Source organism: Rhipicephalus microplus, chromosome 5, assembly GCF_043290135.1.
Source record: "Rhipicephalus microplus isolate Deutch F79 chromosome 5, USDA_Rmic, whole genome shotgun sequence".
NCBI lineage: Eukaryota > Metazoa > Arthropoda > Arachnida > Ixodida > Ixodidae > Rhipicephalus > Rhipicephalus microplus.
Window position 1 is genome coordinate 207,868,399 of NC_134704.1, and position 23,930 is coordinate 207,892,328.

The following is a 23,930-nucleotide window of genomic DNA, read 5'->3' on the forward strand; positions in this document are numbered from 1 at the left end:
CGAAAACAGAAGCGGATGAAGCTGAGTTTATACCAAGCGCTTGCGCAGAAGCCGATTTCGCAGAGTCGGACCCCGCTGAAAGCGAGTGCGTAGAAACCTTGATAATGGCTTTTTTATCAGTGCCCCACGTGTAACGAACACCGTCAATTGTGAGGGTGTCGTGTTTAAGCTTCACTTTCCTAGCATTCTTGCGCATATTTTGCGAATTCTGCCACAGCATTTTACGTGCCAGTCGAACCCGAGCAGAGTAGTCCGCATTTATATAAACTTTAGTTCCTTTAAGTTTTCGGGCGTTGCTCATGATGGCAATCTTTGACCTGAAGTCCATCAGTTTAATGATTACCGGCCGAGGTTTATCTCTTCTTACTGCTCCAAGCCTGTGGCAACGCTCTATGTCGTCACAGTTTACACCGAGTTTAACTGATAGCAGATCCAATACAGACTCAAGCAAATGGTTAGTCGTCTCGGATGGTGTCTCATGCAAACCATGAATTATCAGGTTGTTTTTACGGAGTCTGTTTTCTAGCTCATCGTTCTGACGGTCAAGCTTACCAACTAGTTTTTGAAGCGTACCAACGGTCTGCTCCAGTTCACTTACACGTGGTATGATGTTTGACACAGACGCCGCCATTGCCTCAACATTCATTAGACGATTTTCAAACGATGCAACTGTTTCAGATAGGCTAGCTAATTCCTGGCTGATACGGGCTTGTCCAGACAGTAGTTGCGACAACATTTCATCAACTTTGGGACCGGGATTGGTCTCTATGTCGCCACAAAGTAACAGTAATGATACTCTTAAGCAATGCACCAGATGTGTCACAACGGCAGTAAAGTTCAGAGGGTCCGGTAGCAGCAGCAAACAGCGGTTATCACTTCTGCAGCATTTGTAATTGTATGTTACCTGCAAGATGAAACAGACGTGCTTGAAACGGCAGTTCGCCATGCCGCCACCGGACCCACTGAAGTGATGGTTCCACATTGCCGCTCTTATATCCTTGGGCATCCTCGCTGCCAGCGCCGCCACTGTACCATGCCGTGAACAGTACAGATGGTTGATCGAAATCACGTCAACAGGCGGAAAATCCTGCACACGATCAGCAGCAGCAGATTCCCGCCCCGTCGAAGATTGCACATGGCCGCCAGTACGATCGCCGCTGAATCGTGGTAGGAGCCTGCGCAGTGTGTCGCTTGAAGGGCCATGCATCAGAACATCCGGACAGCCGGCGATAACGGCAATCTGCAAGATGAAACAGACGTGCTTGAAACGGCAGTTCGCCATGCCGCCACCGGACCCACTGAAGTGATGGTTCCACATTGCCGCTCTTATATCCTTGGGCATCCTCGCTGCCAGCGCCGCCACTGTACCATGCCGTGAACAGTACAGATGGTTGATCGAAATCACGTCAACAGGCGGAAAATCCTGCACACGATCAGCAGCAGCAGATTCCCGCCCCGTCGAAGATTGCACATGGCCGCCAGTACGATCGCCGCTGAATCGTGGTAGGAGCCTGCGCAGTGTGTCGCTTGAAGGGCCATGCATCAGAACATCCGGACAGCCGGCGATAACGGCAATCTGCAAGATGAAACAGACGTGCTTGAAACGGCAGTTCGCCATGCCGCCACCGGACCCACTGAAGTGATGGTTCCACATTGCCGCTCTTATATCCTTGGGCATCCTCGCTGCCAGCGCCGCCACTGTACCATGCCGTGAACAGTACAGATGGTTGATCGAAATCACGTCAACAGGCGGAAAATCCTGCACACGATCAGCAGCAGCAGATTCCCGCCCCGTCGAAGATTGCACATGGCCGCCAGTACGATCGCCGCTGAATCGTGGTAGGAGCCTGCGCAGTGTGTCGCTTGAAGGGCCATGCATCAGAACATCCGGACAGCCGGCGATAACGGCAATCTGCAAGATGAAACAGACGTGCTTGAAACGGCAGTTCGCCATGCCGCCACCGGACCCACTCAAAAGTTCCGCAAAAGCGGTCTGCTGTTCGTCAGCCCAGACAAATGGTGTGTCATCACACGTGAGGCGTAATAGTGGCTCCGCGATGTTGGAGAAATTTTCAATAAAGCGCCGGTAATACGCGCGCAGACCCAGAAATCAACGAAGACTTTTCTTGTCAGTCGGAGCTGGAAAAGCGGCGACGGCAGGAGTTTTGTTAGGGTCAGGCCGAACACCAACGGCGCTCACAACGTGACCAAGAAACTTCAATTCTTCAAAGCTTAAATGACATTTCTCAGGCTTGAGTGTGACATCGGCTGATTTAATGGCTTTAAGCACATTCTGAAAGTGACGAAGATGCTCGTCAAACGTTTCTGAAAACACAACGACATCATCGAGGTAGATGAGACAGTCTTTCCACTTGAGGTCTGCCAGGACCGTGTCCATCATTCGCTGGAATGTGGCTGGAGCGGAACAGAGACCGAAAGGGAGCACTTTGAATTCATAAAGGCCATCTGGTGTTACAAAAGCAGTCTTTCCTGGTCACGTTCATCGACCCCTATTTGCCGATAACCACTCTTCAAGTCGAGAGACGAAAAATACTTTGCATGCCACAGCCTGTCCAGAGAATCATCCATTCTGGGCAACGGGTACACGTCTTTCTTTGTGACATTGTTCAACTTCCTTTAGTCCACTCAAAAGGGAAGCGCGCCATCTTTATTTTTCACAAGAATGACTGGTGATGACCAAGGGCTGCTTGAAGGCTGTATCATGCCATCCTGAAGCATTTCCTCAACCTGTGTTTGAATCGCGTGCCGTTCGGTTTGCGAAACACGATAAGGTTGCTGCCATAAGGGATGCGCATCTTTGTAAGTGACAATATGGTGTTTCCTTATCGGTGATTGACGTATCTTCGAAGAACGCGCAAAGCATGTGCGGAATCGCAGCAACAGCTCGCTCAAACCCAGCTTGTTCGCATTAGAAAGCATTGGATTGATGTCGACGCTGCGGAAAGGCGCTTCAGCAGGGCCGATGGCCTCGGAAGCAAAACACTCGGTGACATTGGCGACTGGGTCGGCGTAGGCGATGACAGTTCCAGGAAAAAGGTGCCGGTGCTCATAGCTGAAGTTTGTGATAAAAACGTCGCAGTGATCATCACGAAGGTCATGAGGCTTCTCGCTGCGCAGACACCCTGAGACAGCAGAAGCGAGTGATTGCTTTCCACGACTGCTTCACCGTGCATCAGTCCATCCCATTTCACCTGAACCACAACAGTTGCATGGGATGGTAACCTGACAGCGTCGTCGATAACGAGAAGAGACACCGAGAGGGGCTGTGGTCCGCGTAAGCTGTTGTGGCATTTGTGATCGCGAAAACGACTAGACATCGTCAAATGTCAATTATAGCAACATGGTCCCCGAGAAAATCCATGCCAATAATCAGGTCTCGAGAACACTGCTGGATAATGCTAAAACTGGTAACAAATGTGCAACGGCGGACTTGCAATCTTGCTGTGCACATACCGAGTGGCGTTACGATATGCCCGCCAGCTGTACGAATCGGTGTTAACTTTCAAGGCGTCGGTACTTTCTTCAGAAGGACGGCCAGTTTTTCGCTAATTATGGAATAGGCTGCACCAGTGTCCACTAAAGCGCTGACTTTGCGACATCTTGCAAAACAGGAATATGTAAGGAAACTCTTCCGCAATCAGCCGGTGATGTCGTTGTCGATGTATTGCCGGTATCTTCAGTCTGCGGCGATAGGGGGCCTTGAGCATGACCAGTTTGAGCGGCCTTGCCCCCGAAGGTCGCTGTGGCTAGTTTTCCCGACGCGGGCTAGGTGACCGGCCCTGCAACGTGCCCGAATAAGTGCGATGATTCGGCGAGAACTGCTGTGGTGTAGAGAACGTGAGTGGTGCTGAGCTGTCGATACGCGCTGCTGGGCAACGGAGTCCGCAATTTCCGAAAGCCGCTGGCCAAACCTAGGAGGTGGGGAGTTGGCCGAAAAACCACACAGTTGCAGCTCTCGATAAGTGCACTGTCGGTACATGTGCCCAGGTCCGCCACAGTGATAGCAAAGAGGACATCGATCAGAGGCCCGCCACACGTCTGATTTTCGCGGAATCAGTCGGCAGTTGCTGAGGTACGGGCCTGCTTGGACTGCCTAAAGTATGGCTGGGGCCGTGGTATGAGGCGGAGTGAAATGCGATGCAGGTTGGCGCAGAGTTCGGTCTGCCGGAAGCATGGCAGGGGCCGCGATGGGAAGCAGAGCCGAAGGTGGTACTGGTGAAAGCAGAGTTCGCACATATGACATGCGAGGGAAGTCATTTAGGGGCTGCGGCTCTGTCTGACAGTACAATTTTCGTAGTACCTGCTGAACTTCATCTCGGACGATGTCGGACAAAGAACTGACAGTGGGCGCCGAGGGTACTATAACTTTTGCAGCTCTTCGCAGATTACAGAGCGTATGAGCTCTCGGTAAGAAGTCGACGTGACCCGCAAGACCGCCCATGTAGTCCGTAGCAGAGGCAAAGTTTACTTGTCGCTTGTACGTCTGTGTCAGTTGCCAAAGCTTGCTTTCAATTAGGACGACTTCAGCAAGAAACTCTGACGTAGTCTTGGGGGGACTGTGTACAAGGCCACCGAACAACTGCTTCTTCGCTCCACGCATCAGGTATCGCACCTTCTTCTCTTCCGGCATGTGAGGGTGGGCTCGTCGAAAAAGACGCGTCATGTCCTCAACATACATTGCTACACCTTTATTTGGCATTTGCATACTGCACTGGAGTTAACGTTCAGCTCGATCTTGGCGATAGAGACTTGCATACGTTTCGAGAAGCCGGCGTTTGAAGTCCACCCATGATGTGAACACACCTGCCCGGTTTTCGTACCAAGCACGCGCTCCGTCATTCAAACTGAAATAGACATGTCGGAGCTTGTCTGTGTCATCCCACATGTTATGAGCGGCAACAAAGTCGTAGTGGTCAAGCCAATCATGAACATCCTCATGGATAGCACCATGAAAGGGATTCGGTGTTCGTGGTTTGAACAGCGCATAGTGCATTAGCATTGCTCCTTCCATACAGGCTGGGTTGGAGCCACTTGGGACGGTGCTGCCTGGGATAGTTGGGGCCGTCATCCTCTCTGAGAGAAGTCTGAACTCAGGGTTCAGTCCACGGATCCTTCGGCTAGCACGGTGAACAGGCGTAACCACCGGTATGTGGCTGGAGCTTGCTGTACTGGGAGGGGTTCAGTGCATAGGGTACCCAGCACCTTCACCAGTTATCGCGTGCCCGGAGCTCGAATAAACGTACAAGGAGACGCGACTGTCGAAATCTGAGATACAAAGAAGGACGTCTCCGCTGGCACGAGTTGCTAGTCTTCGTCTTCTTCGTTCACTGGCACAGAACTGACTCACTGTTCACTGGCACGGAACACCAGGTGGCAATATGATGGCTTACTTGCTCATAAGGTAGCTGGTTCCCCTTGTTGCTTCGCTGGATGTGGTTCCTATGAAGACCAAGTTGTTCCGGCTGCAGTTTGTAGTAGAAACCCTCAGTCACCATCGCTCGTTGTGTACGTCGTTAGGAGTCTCTCATTGTCCCATGTGTTGTCAACACCATTTGTTGCAGATGACGGCCTTCGGTAGGTGAAGCACGGTCAGAAAAACGGAGCCGTGAGACCACCAACAGAATTCTTTTAATGGCCACAATCGAACACTGAACTGTCAATGATGATGATAGTGCCACATGCACTTCTTGGCGCTTTCTGAGGGGAAAGCAGCCCACAATCACTTTTTTTCTGTCATTGTCTGCTTATCTCCGGCAGCGTTAGGCCAGCCCTCTTACTTGACTCCATTGACTGGGAATGACGGCCAAGTCCAATGTGATAGTCATGTAATCTTGTCATTTCTTATTGCAAATGATGCCCTCACCGATGTTGGGGGTCCACTTTGCTGTTCAATGGGCCTGTCATCTGTATGAACTTGTTATATTGCTGGCACAAACACTTATTAGGCCTAATGTTGTGTTTGGCTTTTTCACCCTGTGTTGTGTTCCGCCAATGGCATGACACTGTGGGGATTGTTTCTGGCAGCTATCTTAAGAAGGGGCTTGCGTCAGGAATGCTCTTACTTGCTGGGCACGGCTCTCCATGGGTGTGTAGCATTGGTTCACACACCATTGAGTTTGCCGGTCACGCCTCGGGAAGCCAGTGTCACAGACTGCAGGCAACTGTTGCTCCCACTGCCAGTGCGTCTGATGGTGAGAGAGCCTCCTCGTGCCAAGCCCATGTAAACAATGCAAGCTCACTCCTCCTGGTCTTCCTTCATGGCTCGGTTCACATGCTTTGTGCTTCTAGAATCTGCATGCGTGAGCTTATGCAAATTTGAATCTCTTGAAGGCTTTTTCGTCATCTTTCTCCCATCGAAGTTTTAAGCCTTTTTTTGTGCCACGCATGCCGTCTACACTGGTTTTCTCAACTTGTTGAGTCTAGCTCTGGACGAGTTCTCTGCTGATGTGCCCCCAAGCTAAGTGCAGCTCTATGTTTTTCTCAAGCTGCTGCACAACGGATCGATTAAGGCACATTTTTCTGGCAGTCTCTAGGCAGCCATTTGTAGTCACTGTATGTCGCTCCTTACTTTAGGAGAACCAAGAAGAATCAAACTTTGGCTGCACCCTTTGCAAATGGTGTCCTGCGCTTCAAACTGATAGAGTAATTATGTGCTGTGTGATCCATAATTTACCAACTGACTCCAGTATTTACTTTAGATTAATGTGGGGACACTTTGACAGCAATGTATTCGAGACTATATTGCGCTAACTTCATGAACCATTATCAAACTCTCGGCATATTAGCAGGCATGGCTAAACAAACAGCTGGTCTCCCAAATAACGACAAAATTTAGCTGGTGTTTTGTCCTCAGTGTGAGATAGCACAAAGCAATAGTTAATTTCAACATTTATTTGTTGCTGTTAGTACAGTGGGTGAACACCTAGTACAAATTCAGATTGAAGCGGGTGGTTGACATGTTGATTTGTAACCGCACTTTTTGGCGCAAATCGACGCACCAATCAAAGGCACACAACACAAATGCAAGAAATACTAAACATATAACGCATAAATGGAAAGTAGCGCATGCCAAAGAAGCTTAAATGTCTGCCAATGGTTGGGTAATTATATCTGTAACTATGTTTTTCTCTGCTGCACAAGTGTGCTTGCTTGCCTTGGTTGTGCTGATTGAATGGATCATTGATGGAAAAATTGTTTACTTTTCTAAAGACCAGTTCTTTTCCTACTGCTGGCATTACATCTCATTTCTTGTCACATCCGTTTATAAGGAGGCAACGACCCAGACACCAGGATGGTGCTGTGCAATGATCTTTTTTTACTGAGCAATGATGGACGTGCTACTGAGGCGGAGCTGTCATAATGTGCATTTCTTGCCTCCACAAAGTCAAGCTACTGACAGAAGCGTTACTTCTGTGACCATTAGGCTCTGATGCAGTGTAAAAATAATGAAAATTGGGTCGAAATTGATGGAAGACTGGCCCGGGTCTTTACATTCATGTAGAATTGATTGAAAAACATAAATACTTAAAATCATAATAATAGAAGTCTACTGTACTACTAGTATACTAGTATACTCTTGTTACTGCCATTACGGTAATGATTCTTTCGTGTTTGATACACTCAGTGGCATTGTAAGTGCAGTCCACAAGAGAGCCCAGTCCAACCAAATTATTGACTCCAGAGTGGCGGTTAGAAGCTAGTGAACTAGTTGGCAGGGTTTCACACGATGAGCCTGTTTCACATTTCGGTTTGGTGGGAAAGTGTGCCTCTGTACTCGTTGAAGGTCTATTTCAGATCAATGACAGTGTTCTAAAGAGCTGTAGCTCTGGATTGCAGCCTGTGGTCTATTGTGGCCATAGACGAAGGCAGAGAGACGAACGCATATGTGTCATGCTGTGACCTCAGTGAAGCCACCCTAGCAATCATTTTTGGTGCAGTTCTGCACACAATGAAGCAGCTGCACTACACACTGGCGCACGCCCTCAGCTGGATGCTCCAGTGTGCCCGTGGAGTGGCGTACCTGCATGGCATGAAGCCCAAAGCTCTGGTGCATCGAGACCTCAAGCCACCCAAGTACGTTCCCCCACCCCTCATTGGGGTGCCTTCAGAAGCTGTGTTTGTCAGTTAATTTTTTTGGCTCTTCTTTATTGACTTTACAATGGCTCGTTTTATTTTCTCTTCATATGGCCCATGGTACTTTATTTTCCTTGGTACCGCAGGAGACAAACTTTGTCTTCCTGCAAAGGCTTATCTTGGTGACTATGTTTCAGATAATGAACATGAAAAAAGTGTCTCAGTGGTGGTCCAGCCAGTTTATAATTTGGAGCAAATTTTGTGGACAGAAAAATTCACTTTTGAAGCATATTTGGAGCAGGAGAAAATGTGTTTTTGTACAGGCTTGGAGCAATGAAAAAGGGATCACTTGGAGCAGCACGCACCAAAATTTTAGTGAATAATTCTATTAGTGTGAATACGGGAAATGGTGCTGCATTGTGAACAATGTGAACAACTTCTCAGCATGAAAGCGTGTTGCATTGTGTTCACTGCACAGCACACGGTGTGCATGAAAGTGCACCAGTGACGAGACAAGCATGGCACATACCGTTCTTCCGAATAATATATTTCAGGTCATTCAAAAAAGAAAAAAAGCAAATGCCAACCTTAAAAACCGATGTCTAAGTATAAAAGAAGGGAGACGAGTTAAACTAGAACGAACTGTTTTAAATTGCTTAAATACATAGTGCACCTAATATTTGCCACATCTCGCTGTGGATGACGCTTCTTCGTACTCAATAATTATTAGATGTGAGCACCGAGTGACATCCTCCTTCACTTTCAACAACTTTCGGTAAAACACTTGTTTTTGGTTTTCGAAATATTTACAAAAAGTCATCTTAAAAGACCCCTAAACCACTCATCAGTCGAAATTTAGTTGAGGAAGTTTTGCTCGAGTTCAGAACGAACATGTAGCCGTGAGAATATTTTGAAACCATGCCGCAATAGCGGAGTTACACGTGTTGGATGATCAAAACCCGACAGTCGCTTCTTTTCCTTTTTTTTATGCTACCCTCTTCCAAAACCGCTTGGCCCCTCCTCGCTGAGTGAGCTTGCGTGGCATACATCACCGCTGACGCACTGTTCGAGACAGCGTGTACTTCCGGTTGCCCCGAGCCGCCACTCCGACGACTCAGCTCGCCGTCAACTGTGTTGTGTGTTTCATCTGGGTGCACTGATCCTTGACTAACCGCTGTTGCTGTCGTGCTGGCCCATGCCCCTACGAATCGGGTTGGTAAGAACCCTGTGTTGCGTTACGGGCTGCAGATGTCAATTCGCAAGTGGCAACACGACCAAGAACAGCAAGGTGTGTGCAAACAGCTGTTTGCAGAGTGACCGAAAGTCGTCGGTTGTCGTTCAGCCAATCGCAAGCATCGAAAGTGGTAATGTCATCGAGTTTCACTGGTGATGTCACACTTGTCAGTGGCAGGAATGATGAAAACCGGAAAGGAGAAGCTATTGTTGTTTCGAAATTGTGGGGCGCCCGATACCTGTACCGCTGGGGCGTGGGGCATCATTGATCCTGACGGTATTTACACGCAATGCGCTTGCTTACTTAAAATGTTTGGAAAAAATATTGGAGCAGGATTAGAGGCCCTTTAAAAAATAAAATACTAGTACGCAGAAAATATAACCGACGAGGGCAATACAGTGGCGTGGCAAGTACTAGTACCATGTAAGCTTATGAAGGGGTAGTGTCAGTGATCAAACCAAGAATAAAGAGGGGAAGGCTCTTTTTCAATACAGCCTTGAGGACAAGTCTACTTGTCAAAACAATGGCATGAGCGATGCCCTGTGTACTGTGCATGATTTAGGCTTGGTTCGTGGCAAGGTGGGGGGGGGGGGGGGGGGCTCGTTTGGGATGGCTTCAGGCTCAACAACAGCAGCGGGAGACATGCCTAGGCTCTAAGGTTTCGTTGAGGAGCTGTTGCTGGGCACAGACGGCTCCGTGATGGAGTGCGAACGAATCACAGCGGTCGTGCGCGACAGAGTGATGGCGACCCCGTTGCCCACAGCTCGGCAAGTGGGAGGACGGACTGTTATCGCAAACTGGCGCGGTCCCTCGGGCTACTGACAACTCTGCACCTCGGCTTGCCGCTGCACACCTCCTTCACTACTCAGGTGTTAGAGACTTACAGTCACCGGAGGAGTTTCTTGCAAGCCTGGAAAACTTCTGCCTCGTGACGGGGGTCCCTCCGGATAAGCGACTGACTCGGGTAGTACCAGCCGCCCTTGAAGGTGGCACGAAGTTGTGGTGGCGGTATGTGTGCGGATTCGGCTCGTAAAAGCAATTCACTGTCACCTTCCGCTCCGAGTTTTCGTCGGTTGACGCGAAACATCGCCTGAAAACGGAGCTCGAGCAGGACACGCAACATTTAGAAAAGAATTTGAAGGATTTTATTTATGCGACCGCTATGTTTTACGACGGCATCGGAGAAGAGGTCACCGAAGCCGAGAAGGTGCAGCGCGTACTGAGGCAGATGCACCCTCAGTTGCAGGATTTGGCGGAGGGGCATGCTTACAACGACCTTGCCAAGTTTATGAAGGCAGCCGACGACTTAATGTAGCGGGCTTGGCGTCGCCTCCCGTACAGATCACCGCCGCTTCTGAGCAACCAAGTAGCCAGAGATCTGGTGTTCCGCCTTAGCCGGGCCCTCAACCATTGCTCACTGCCGCAGCCGACCACTATGGCAACTGCGTTGTTCGCCTCGATCACTGCTGCCCCACCAGTGTTGCCGACTTATCATTGGCCACTGCATGCAGCTGCACTGGACTTGTGTACGGCTGGTCCCCGGCAGTACTCGTGCGACACAGCAGCTCCATTCTCATTCTACGGGCCGGCACCGACACCGCGGCAATAGCCCATGAGTGTAGTAATGTGTTTGCAGTGCCATCGCTGTCGTGGATTGGGTCGCATTTCTTGTAACTGTGCCACAGGTTGACAAATTGGGCCACCTGTTTGCTTCCGGTGCCAGTGATCGGGTCACGTGCAAGCACAATGCCTGGGAAACCAGTGGCAGTAGGTGCTGGCCCCGGTGGGCACCTACTGCAGTACGCACCAAGTAGCGATCGCAGCCCGCGGCAAAGAACCCCTTATGGACGTTCGTATCGGGTCGTCGACGTTCAAGACACTGCTAGACACAGGCTCAAGTGCTAGCTTCTTCAGACCGCCCGTGGCGGCGGCGGTTCAAGCTTCTCGAGCCAAACCCAAGGCGGACGTACGCATGCTGTGTTTCGCATCAGGCTGGTCGCAGTCAACCACGTCTCTAAAGTGTCAGATAAAGTGGGCTGTTGGTTGCTGCAGACAGCATTTTTTGTGAGTTCCTGACCTGCGCCATGACATTGTCCTTGGTAGGGATTTCCTGCCGGTGAGGGGCATCTCTGCACGTGTCACTTGGTAGCTGGACTGTCGGCACAGAACCAAAAAGAATTGTGCCCTTTGTCAAGGCCATTAGGGAACAGCTAGAGACAGTGGATGATTTCGGAGACAGTTTGTGCTGCATTTTTGCTGAGGACGATGCCAGTGTGTGTGCCAGTGTGCTGGGCGCGACTGCAGCCTGCAATGTGGTCATTCCCGGCCACTCACCGGACCTAGACCCACGCATGAAACATGTTTTAGGAGAGTTTAGTGAAATCTTCACCACCACTCTAGGCTGCACAACCATGGCAGAGCATCGCATAGACACGGGAAACAACCCACCTGTTCGATGCGAGTTGCAACCAGTGAATTGCACGAAGCAGGCCATTATGGACAACTGCATTCACGACCTGCTGGCACAGAACCTCATCCGCCCTAGCCAGAGTCAGCAGCATGCCAGTGCTCCAGTCTTGGTCGAGAAGTCTGGTGGCTACCGCATAGCTGTGGATTACCTCCAGCTGAATGCACGCACTAAAGTGCCAGTCTATCCCATGCCCAGGACTAATTAGTTGCTGGCACAGCTGGGACGAGCCAGGTGGTTCTTAAGTTCTGACCTTTCACAGGGTTTTTTTCAAACCCCTGTTCAAGAGCAGGATAGTTCAAAGACAGTGTTCATTTGCCATCGGAGAACTTCTGAGTTTCGGAGAACTTTTGAGTTCATGAGAATGTCCTTTAGAGTTGCCAGAGGTCCTGCCACGTTCCAGACCCTGATAGACCGACTACTGGAGGGAATCAATCACCAGTTCGTCATGGAATTTCTCAATGACGTCCTGGTGTATTCGGAGACCCTGGAGGATCATCTCGAGCATGTTCGGAAGGTGTTGAAGCGGGTAAGTTCGGCAGAGCTGACCATCAGCCCAGAGAAGGTGCTCATGTGTTGTCAATACCTGAAGCTCCTTGGCCATAAAATATCCCCGGGGCAGTGTAGGCTGGACAAGGAAAAGTGCGTGTGGTACTGGACTATTCTCAACCAATAACACTCAAACAGCCTCAGGCATTCCTGGGACTAGTTGGCTATAACAAAGGGTTCATACCTGAGATTTCTATCACTGCGCGTCCGCTCACAGAACTCCTTAAGAAAAAGCAATGTTGGCGTTGGGAGCTGCAGCAAAAGGAAGCTTTCAGAGCATTTAAGCAATCCCTGACCTACAATGCTGTTGTAAACCTGCTGGACCTCAACAAGCCATTCATGGTGGAAATGGATGCCAGTTGAGTCGGTATCATAGCAGTGCTTCTGCAGGAAGCTGAAAATGATGCTCCGCTGCGATCAATCAGCTTCATTAGCAGGATCCTCACTGAGGCAGAGCAGCACTATACAGTGCAAGAATGAAAGTGTCTGGCTGTAGTGTGGGCAGGGGACAAGTTCCGGCCATACCTTTAGTTCATCAAGTTTGAGATTCACTGTGATCACTCCTCAATGTTCTGGATGTTCACCACAGACCAGACCTCACCACGTGTAAAGCGTTGGGTTTCGCCGCTGCAAGGTTTCAACTGCAGAATCAAGCACAGGCGGAGTCTTATAAATGTGCCAGCCGACGCTTTGAGTAAAGCTCTCCTTCAGCACCTGCAAGTTCTAGGCCCGAGTCAACACGAGACATTGTTCTTTATGGCTGTTCCAGAGCCTAGTCCACAAATAAGCTTTGATACAGCTGTTGTAGCATCTGAAGTGGACGGCACTACTGTTTTGAATGATGCAGGGCTCCTCGCCCAGGACCAAAAGAAGGACCCCATACTGTCAAAACTACGAACTGTGATGACAGGAGGGAAGCTTCCGCCCACTGACAGTGATCGACCTTTTATCAAAGACCTGGCGGAGACGACTGAGATGAAAGAGGGTGGGTTCCTAATACAGCATCGAGGAAACAGGAAAGTACTTTGGCTACCAAAACAGCTCTGCAACTTGGTCCTGCGACTGTCACATCACCACCCTACCAGTGGCCACTCCGTATTTTGAAGACCCTCAAACGAATTTCTCAGAATTTTGTGTGGCTGGGTATGCACTCGGACATATCCAAGTATGTGCGATGCTGCCAGATTTTTCAGTGCACCAAAGCCCACCGACAGAAGCCAGAAAGGCTGATGAACAGCCAAGGGGCCTCTGCCTTCATGGAACAGCTCAGCGTAGACATAATTGGGCCCTTGCCTGTGACACCTTGATGCCACAAGTACTTTCTCAAGGTCATTGACAAGTTCACCAAGTTCATTGAACTCTTCCCATTACAGGCAACAACCAGCATGAGTGTGGTGGCCTGCATTATTTAAATTTTTTGCAGGCATGGCACACCTGTCTTCTTTTCAAGTGACAATGGAAAGCCTTTTGTAAGCAGGTTGTAGAAGGGCCTCCTTGCACACTGTGACATACAAGACCGACACACAGTTCTGTACTGCCCTGCCGGGCAAATGGTGAAGCGCCACAATGGCACTATCAAACAGTGCCTTAGGGCTTATTGTTCCAACCATAAAGACTGTGACCAGCACATCCCAGAAATTGCCCTGGTCATGCGCACAACTGAAAGCGTGGTCACGAGCTACACGCCTGCCTTCCTTTGTTATGGCCGGGAGATGAGAACCCCATGGATGCAGGCTGAAGCCAAAGACGACGCGGAGCCTCCTGCGACAGCGTATCGTGCATTTGTTAATGAAGTCTCCAAGTGTCTATAGGAGGTGCTTGATTTCTCCAGGACACATCCTGCAGGACCACATGTGGCGCGCCCAAAAGACTCTCTACGACCGGCACAGGCGGCCACTGACAATGCAGAAGGATGATCTTGTTCCGTTACAAAGGCACTCCTTTAGCGATTCCACCAAAGGTTTCTCCTCGAAGGTTGCACCCCGGCGTTCTGGTCGCTTTCGCGCAGTCAAACGTGTAGGATAGAATAACTTCGTTCTAGTGGATCCCAAAACCGGGCGTCATCACGGTGTGAGACACGCAAATCAGCTGGCACTTTACCATGAAGCTGCAAGCGATGTTTAGTGGTAGCTTCACATTTCGTGGGGGGGGGGGGGGACCTGTGAGGGTGGCCGAGAGAGGGCACTACGTGATCAACACGGGGCGGCACCATCGTCATCATTGGGATTTGGCTGAGAGAGGGCACTGTGTGATGGCACCATCATCATCATCGGGACGGAGAGAAGAGGGGTTAGGGTTGCGTGTTGGGAAAAAAGGAGCTCGGCGTGGTGGTTTGGAGTTGCTAGTTTGAAGCGGTGTGGTGCGTGATTTAGGCTTAGTTCGTGGCAGTACTCAAATTTTTTACCTCATGCTATCCAGGTATAATTGGTAGCTGTGAGTTCGTGTGCTTCTCACCCGGTTGGGGACTACGCACAGGTACCCGCTATCAGGCCAGATGAAAATCATTTTGTCGGGAGCTAGAAGTGTCATTGACAAATTTTTTTTTTGGGGGGGGGGGGGGGGGGGAAGGAAGGAAGGTTTAACACCTTGTTTCCTACAGTTCCTGGATTCACTGTTGACAGGGACCTAAGACTCGGTCCCTTCAGGATGTTTCAGGGTTCAGCAAGTGGTGAGAACTAATGCCACTACATCCTGTCTGTTTTCTGGTTTTACAGTTTTGCACAGAAGTTGGCACTTATCTAATCCACCACATGCTGCAGTTAAAAGTCAGAAATTTCTGCACCAGTGCTGCTCAATGCTTGTCAATTTGTGATTTGCGAACAAGCAGTGGCCGCGCTGAGCACACTTACAAGCATAGTTTTCAACAAGCACAAGAAAGAATAAGTTGGGAAGATTTACAAGCCAAGAAGACTGATCTTTTTGTCAATTGACGATAACACCAGCTTATTGCTCTGACATTTAGGATGCACAGGAGCACATCTTTATTTGCGACTGACTGCGCGACTGAGTGTCTGTCGATGCTTGTAGCCACAGTGTTACGTCATTTTCGCTATTAAGACACGCAACGACCATTTGGAAGTGCGCAAGTAGCAGTGGCACCACATTGCAACAGACACGCTCTATAAGGGCATTCGGGCTTAGCTTTATGTTAGGCATACTGATGAAAGTTTCGCAGTCCAATGAAGAGGCGTGAACTTTTCCTCTCATGTTTTTTTTTTTTTAAGTATAAACCTTGCAGTGCCAAATCTTCAATTGCGTGATGACGCTGTTTATAGCACACTGTGCCATTAGCTGTTGTCCCTTGGCATCAATGGCTACATAATGGTGTGTGGAGTGACTCGCACATGAAAATAATAACTTTTTTACTTGTTATTGCAACCAGCTTATCAAATAATAGGGAACCACACGAACTTTCAACAGATGCGTGCGGCGGCGCAGAGACTTTGGTTAGTCTGAATATAATGGTGAGAAGCACATCTCTAGAACGGAATGAGGGCATCAGCTGTGTTCAGCTGTGTTTGTTGTGACCAAGAATAAATTGGGCCATTAACGGACAGCTGCTGTGTAAATAGGTAGACCAGTGAACCTGGCTGCGGTTGGCCCATGCTGAACTTGAATGTAGGCAGCAAGGTGCAGGGATATGGAATAGTAGCAAAATGGTGCCATTAGTACAGTTGACTCCTATGCAGCCTGTTAGAGTTTCTGCCAGCTGCTGGAACGTCTGCAGTCTTCAGCATGTCTGGAAACCGTTCTGGTGGCCACTGTAGAGTCGCTCCTCCAGAACATGAAGGAAAGGGGGAGGTGCACGGAAAAGCAGAAGAGTGCCACGAAGCCCGAGGTACTGCCACATATATACAATGTGGCGAAAAACCTAAAAAGTGTGGTGGCTAGGCACAATGTGCCTATCGTCATATCAGTGTCAAACAAGCTGCCGAAGCTGTGTGCGCGCATAACTGGCGATATCAGACAGACTGTGTCTCGTGGGAAAAAGCACACCCAGCCCTATCAAGATTGTGCGGAGGCGGTCGTGCTTGAGCGGCCGCTAAGCTACGATAAGTCCTATGTCGGACAAACAAGCCCATGTGTCAATGACCAGACACATGAGCATAACATCTCGCTTACAAATGATCGGCATGCGCACCTTTCTCGTGCACTGCGCGGAGTGCAACTGTACGCCTCTGTTCACTGAAATGAAGGTACTGGACCACAGCAGAAACACCGTGACCTGCAAGCTTTTGAAGACTTTTTACATAAAAAAGTAAAGCACAGATGGTGCTAGCCTAACGTTGTTGCGTTTGCAGGTGAGTGAGTTTCAGTTGATTGAGCGCAATTTGAGATGGGACCTGTTTTTATTTCTTCTCTTTTTTTCATTTCCCTTGCTGGATGTGGTTAGGAGAGGCACGAGGCGCGTGTCGAACGTGGAAGAGTGGCGACGGTTCACGAGGAGAAAAAAGTCACTTGAGTCTATCCGGACTCCAGTGCAGTGCAGTTGTCCTCTCTTCTTGCTTTGGCCCATTTGCACTCAAATCTATTCTAGAATGAACCAACATGAACATTTTATGAAGATTTAGACTTTATATGGAGCATGGCAGCAAAAACCTGTAGAGAGTGTCCATATCATTGCTGTGCAAGAAAAGTGAACATTTGAGTGCTCTCGTCCTCTCATGTGTCAGCAGTTGTGCTTTTGTCAATGCAAGCATTTTGAAAAATCTTCTCAAGTGGGTTTAGCTGTACACTGCACTGCTTCTCTATTTTTCTCTTGGTTTTTGTGCCATCTGTGGCTGTTTAGTGACATGAGCATAAGATTTTTAAATTTATTATTTTTATTTTTTATAGTGTTATTGTGAATGAAGGTAACTTTTATTAGATAATCTCTTGTCTTTAGTTGTTGTTCATGCCAGTTGGGCTCCGTCATTAACGCAAGCATTTCTCTTTTGTCTGAGGCCTAGTTAAGTGTATGAAAGTATTGCTTATCTCTTCTTTTGTCTGAGGTATCGCTCTCTCAGACGTGATATTTTAATGACAGGAACACAAGCACTCATACACATACACTATTTTGTATGTTTACTAAAAGCCACTGAAATTCCTCATGTCTTTCAGAAACAAAAAATTTGATTTCATAGATATGGTTGAACTCAGAAAGCTGGTCTAAAGCAAACCTGCATTGCTCCGAGACACAGTTTTTGGTGCACTGCTCCGAGACTACTTCCACTCTCATTCACACTACAATTTCCACTAATAACATTCCCTGCACTTCCTTTCCTTGTCTCTTAGTTCTCAATAATCTTGTGTTAAATGAAGGAAAATGATTCTTTAAATTTATGCTTCTTTGTTTGATTTGACCTAGAGTTACAGATCAAGGCCTGCAGCTAATGCACGATGTCACGCATGTTCGTAAACACTAAGAGACAGGAACAGCTCTGGCTTTACTGTTGTTGCCGTGTGATTCACGCCGATTACAGCACTGATGTGGACTGCAACGCGTTGTTTCGGTTGTCCGCAAATGCCATTTTCACTCGTTTGCATCGCACATTTGCAGCACTGTGCAGTCAGCGTGCTTCAACAATTGTCCCTATTAACTGGCTTGTGGCCAAATGTGGTTGAATTAAATAGTTTGATACCGTCAAACAATGCATATGTTTGCTGGGGCCAGAGGTTACGTCTGAGTTATCAAATTGATGGTAGATGAGTTTATGAGCTCTTACTTTACTTGCCTTCATTTATAATACCATGTCACTTCCTTGGCTTCTTGAAGAAGGGAATGGTAGCAGCTGGTTAACCAAAAGTGAGAAATTTCTTTGAATCATCCGAAAGCATAAGGTGCGGTGTGGAGTTCTTGTTGGCGACTGGTATTTTGGGCAGTGTTGAAAATTCTATGGCTGCATCGAAGGGGCAGCACGTATGTGAAAACAGAACAGAAGATAAAAACGGTGGGAGTATTTAATATATGGGCGGGCACGTTGCCCGCCCATATATGTGTGCCTTGATGACAAGAAAGCAGCACAATTCTGTGAGAATGTGGTATCGGCAGTGCATAATAATAAAGCTCATCCGGCCAGGATGAAACATTAGAAGGGATTCTGACACCCACCAAAGTTATTTTTAAAAACAAATCTATTAATGTGCTGGGTCCCCCTCCCCCAGGAGCCATGTTCACAATCTGATGGTGATTGAGAATGTTAAAGGGACACTGAAATACTTTCTATAAAAAATGAGATTATGGTGTCATGATGCATAATTTCGCGTGAAAATCTCGAAATTCAAGTCGAGAATTTGCGTAAACTAATGCAGATAACTTTATTTTGTCAAAAATAAGCAACAGGCGCTGCGGCCGCCATTGCGTGTCTCACCGCCGCTGTGATTGGTCGAAGCTTCATGACATCACTGTCAGGAAGGTGAGGACAGCTGACTGTGCTTGTTGGCAGTGGATGCCGTGTTTATCTGTTGAAATCAGGTAGTTGCTGAAAGTATGGCGAACTGTGAAAGTGGGACCCAGTTCGCTGTGCATTCGTACTTGTTCGAGCCGGTCGTCACTTTAATGGCGATGACTGAAAAGGCACAGAAAAGCGAGTCCTAACCAGCCATCTTCACTCACGTTGGAAACATAAACTGGCACGTATAAGATGCAAGTCAGTGCTGATTTCACTGTAGTAAACTGTTACAAATGATACGCTCATCAGTGGATATCGAATTTGATAAAAAACAGCAGCATCGGAGCTCGTTTTTAGCTGCGTATTGGCACGATCCGCGCTAGGTGCTGGCAACGTGCAGTAACATCAGCTGTTCGTGGATTTTACAGCTCAGAGTGCAGCGTGGTGAATGCAGTCGGTATTGTACTTCGCAGTGGGCAAGGCGCACGCGATGAGTCAGTGTGCTACCACGAGAAAAAAAAAAAAAAAAAGAGCCAGACGAGTGCCGCTCTTGACGCAGTGGTTATGTGTGCTCTAAACTGCGCTGAAAAGTGCGTTAGAATAGTTTTGCTCATATATTGCAGTTGTTTTTTTTGTAATACTGTTGCTTTTTCTAAATTCTGCCCAGTACTACAGTGATGATAGGCTGAAATGCAAACGGTATATCATCTCCACTAGAAGCATGCGACTGTCATTGTCATGTAGAATAGCTGATTTCGATTATGCGTACTGATATTTTTGTACATGTGTTTTCGATATAGGTGCTCATGCATGCACTGCATGCAAATGGGGAAAGAACAGGAGTGCTGCTGCTGCCTCGAAATTCAAGAAATTCGTGACCGCCACAGCGAGCCTCATCTCGTAGGCTCTAAGTATTTTTTTTTTTTTACTCCAGCGGCCCGTTTCGCAGCCGTCTTCTGATCCCGAGGAGACTTGTGAAAAGCAACCTCATCGCGATCGTTAGTGCTGTGGCAGGCATATGCCGCGCAGTAACTCGGCATTGCGAGTCCACTTCAACCTTGCGCAGACACAACTAGTGAATGTCGGGTGAGAAAAATCTGTAATCAGAAGAGAACGGTGCAATGGCAAGAAATCGCTTCGAAATTTCCAGGCAGCAGATCGCAGCAGAAATAAGGCGCAACTGCGAGATAAATAAGCTGAGCCAGTGCCAGGTGCTGGCTGAGCTGATTGAGCGACGCAGGCGGTTCGACGGGCGGTGGCTTGACTCTGACGGTGGTGTCACCTCCCCACGTGTTTATCTCTCCCGTCTCTCCCCTGCCCATGCACATGTTGGGGGGGGAGGGGCATTTTCTGAGTGAAAGTTAGTTTGCTTATAGTAGCGCCATTGTTTAGTTGAACCTTGTGAAAACGCCTCTGTAGACATGTTGTAAGAAATCGCGGATACTGCATTTGCAATAAATTCATGAACTCAAAACCCCTTCAGTGTCCCTTCATTGCATTTGGTTTTTTAAACATAATTTTGGTTGGTGGCCTGATTACTTCTTTTATTCAGAGACGGAAATGCTGCTCCGATCGCTCCCAACTGCTTCAAAAGAGAAATGCTGCTCCATGCTGCTTCTAAGTGCAATGTTTGCTAGTAACTGCTCCAAACCTGCTCCGAAAGGATGTTGGCAAATTAAAAAAAAAATGAAGTTAAACCATGAGACCGTACCGTGAGCCTAAGCGAAATTAAAAAAAAAAAAAAAAACTGTGTATACTACCATTCTAGTATGCTGCTCGGTGGTATAAATCCAGAAAAATCTCAAGTGGTGACACATATTAGGCCATGGTGTCCAATTCATATTTTTAATATGCATTGTATATTTATTCATATAGGAATAAGTCATGCTTTCAAATAAAATTTAAAAGAAATGAGCATGGGGTTCGAGCTCAAGCAATGGCATTGTTCTATTCAGTCTCTTTTGCACCTTCTTTGATTTCCATAGTTCACGCAGCTGAACAGCATTTAACACAGTTACGCAGTAAAAGATAAAAAGCCTTTCAAAAAGTTGATTGTGCTATACTGAACTGTTAACTCAATTATATCACGTGGTAAATATAAATCTCAAGGGGGGCACTTGCAAGGGTCCTCCTCCCCAACTTGAACAGAAGGGAAGTCCGAACTTTCTCGACCCCCCCCCCCCCCACGCCCATGATTTACGCCAACAATATTGTTTATATACTAGCATGCGGCATGTTTAATAATAAATATAGATATGTATTAGATGCCTAAGTGATGTTTTAGACTTCGGTAGTTATTAGGAACATGCATCTGCTCCGAAAACACCAACAGCAACTCTTAAGCTATAGCATTTTTTTTCTGCTCCGAAGAAACTTAAGGCTGCTCCAAAGCACCATTTTTTCTGCTCCAGAGTCTGCTCCCAAAAGTGAAGTGTCACTTCCATCACTGTTTATTAAGCACACTGCAGTTATCGGTGACTTCAATGAGTGGTTCTTCATCAGCTGGTTGGTACATATTTAAAAAAAACCAGAAATAATTAGGGGCATATTCCTATTTGAACGTTTAATATTTTTATTAATGTTTGCTGTTGTATTCGATTCACACTGGAATTTGATTATTCGAAATATTCAAGCTTTCCCAAAACAAACATAGTCAATGTTTGATTGGTGGTGGGCCCTTCAGGTATTTTTTATGGGTTTCACCCCATCAGAGCGTCTCATTGTAGCAAAGCTGCTTTCAGAGTCTGCTGTGGCCGCAAATGTATTGACTCAATAAATAAAATGCTGGATCCAACATGGAGATGATGAAAGCGGTGGAGGTAGGGGTACAATTAATGTCATTTTGGACCTGAAATTGGGGCATCTAGTATCTGAACTTCTCTCTGCAATGAATATTTAAAAGTTGTTCAATTAGATTCGCACTCACACTTCAATGTTGAAATTCACTTTCCATACAAAATTTTGCTATTTGCACAGCTCTAGAAGTAGCATTTCTAACGTGATAGCAGGAGACGGACTAGGCGCTGGTTACGTTGCCCTCTTAGTCACACCTTGACTCGTTTGCCATGGGCTTCAATAAGGGGCAGAAAAGAGGAATGATTGAGAAAAATTTTGTGAAATTCGCAAAGAGTGTCTTCACATAAAAAATGTCTTCTATAAAAATTATGTAGATGGGAAGTGTACTTGGAAAAGCCCAGATTTCGCCACCGGCTGAGATTGAAGGATATTTTCTCTTGCTGGGTGAGTTGGTGCACATCTGGGATGGGAATCTGGGCGTAACAGATCAGGGGAACACAGGAAAAGGAAAAGGACAGAGTAAATGGAAAGAGCACAAACTGTCCAGTGGTGTTATTCGTTTGGTTGGTGCACATATGTGCACTTTTATTGCACATCCGCAAAAAATCGTGGGGAAGAGAGGATGAGGAAAAGCACATGTCAAGATTACCTCATGAGTTTTGCAGAAGATAAAGCTGTTGTGGGCTGTAATCATTGTGGTTAAAAGAAGCAGACAACAGTACTGTTGCAATTTTCGTGCACACTGTAATGACTCGCAAAAAAAATTGTGGTTTTGTTGGGCAATGCAGGGGTGCAAGAATTATGCAAGCGCAAGAATAATGTGTTTAAACTCAGTATTCCGTAGCTGTTGTGTTTGTCTGTAGATAAATCTATTTCACCCATCATCTAACCTTCGAAACTTTGTGTCAGTGCTCTCTTAATTGTAAAAACAAGCCAACTTGCATGCAGTCATGTTAAAAACAAGACAAGTACAGTGCTTTTGAACAAGATGGAAATTTAGACCTGGAGTATGCCACCTTAATCATATCTAAAACAGTTTCTGAAACAGCATTTGAAATCAAGCCCAAAACACGAAAACAGAAATTAAAAGCTCTGTCAAATTAGTAAGGACCTAAGAAAGAGATGACAGCAGATAAAGGTAACTACCACAAGAGACAAAATAGAACTTGCTGAGATATGGAAACTAATAAACACATCAAACAGATACAAGCAACAGCATTAAGGCAGCTGAAAGAAGACTGTAATCCATGTGATTGATGTTAAGCAGGATAAAGCAGTGCTTGCTTTATCCTGCTATAGTGTCGTAAAGGCAGTTGAAGATGTGCACTGTTACACTCAAATGTAAATATTGCCCTTATTCTAGTGAAAGCAATATCGAGTGAGGCACCGAAGTCTGAAACGTAACTATTGATCATGTTAAAGTGGCTCCACAAGGCTTATCCTGCATGGAAGACATGCTCGCAACTTTTTTGATCATCGAGGCAGGCGATCATCTTATTTATGTTTGACTATCTCGTGACTCTCTATACATTACATTCTAAGCGTTCATTAAGCCAGTTTTCTTGATGTGAAAAAAGCATAAAACATCTAAGTCATAAATAGAGACTGAATTGTAGGTGAATGCCTAATTTGTTTCAGGCGTTCCTATCGTGCCACTTTGAAATATGAGCATAAATTAGAGATTAAGAAGAGTTTTTATAGTGTTCTTATAGTGCCTATAAAGGCCTATTTCTGATGTTAGTGCCTAAATTCCTATAAGTGCCTATCAGGGCCTATATGATTGCCATTTCTCCTCAAATTTTGCTTTCGAGTACGGTTGGAGACCAGCATTCATGTTATCATGCAAAACTCAGTATCGAGACTCTATGGGGTGCAATCTACATATAACTCCATCGCATATGTTGCTTTCAGCACTGTCTGGGCTACAAGGCCTCTTAGCCAATAAAAAGGCCGATTAGCCTTTACATATGTATCCATGTGCATCGCGTCGTCTGCTCGGCATCTCCGCAGCGTCTGCTCTCATGCGTAGGGAACAGGAGGTGCTTTTGTGAAGCTGCAGGACAATGAAGGACGAATGCAAAACTGTGGAGTGTCATCAGAGGAAAGTAGAGTGTAGATTAAAAAAAACCACATGTGGTTTTTATTCTGTTTGTAATTTACTGCTTCACTAGGTCGCATGAGAAATTTTACTTGGACACTGGAACTTGTTGTGTGCCAAACGAAAAGCTTTGAACCGGTCCGCTAGAATTCTTTAATTGGTTCATTACAAGCTGCAAGAGCGTGATACAAGGAGGTGAGCTTGAAACCTTTGCCACTCACCAGGTGTAAACTTCACAAGCCTAATTCCTTCTCTTCCTCTTTGGTATCGGAGCAACTAGGAGCCGGAATATCACACAACACGGATGCATCAACAGATCAT

General features: G+C 47.1%; 1 protein-coding gene across 6 annotated transcripts in view; it reads left to right on the plus strand.

The window, feature by feature from the left end:
- Takl2 (Tak1-like 2) overlaps positions 1-23,930 on the plus strand; it is a 387,007-nt gene that overhangs the window by 127,861 nt on the left and 235,216 nt on the right. For 5 of the 6 annotated variants that reach the window (XR_012895575.1, XM_075896427.1, XM_075896428.1 and 2 more), the window contains exon 5: positions 7,959-8,094. The exons of the other annotated variant lie outside the window; for it this stretch is intronic. Coding sequence is in view for 4 of the 5 variants with exons in the window: in XM_075896427.1 (XP_075752542.1) it covers positions 7,959-8,094 (136 nt within the window). In the remaining variant the exon portion in view is untranslated. The remainder of the gene's footprint in view (positions 1-7,958; positions 8,095-23,930) is intronic. 6 annotated transcript variants of the gene reach the window in all.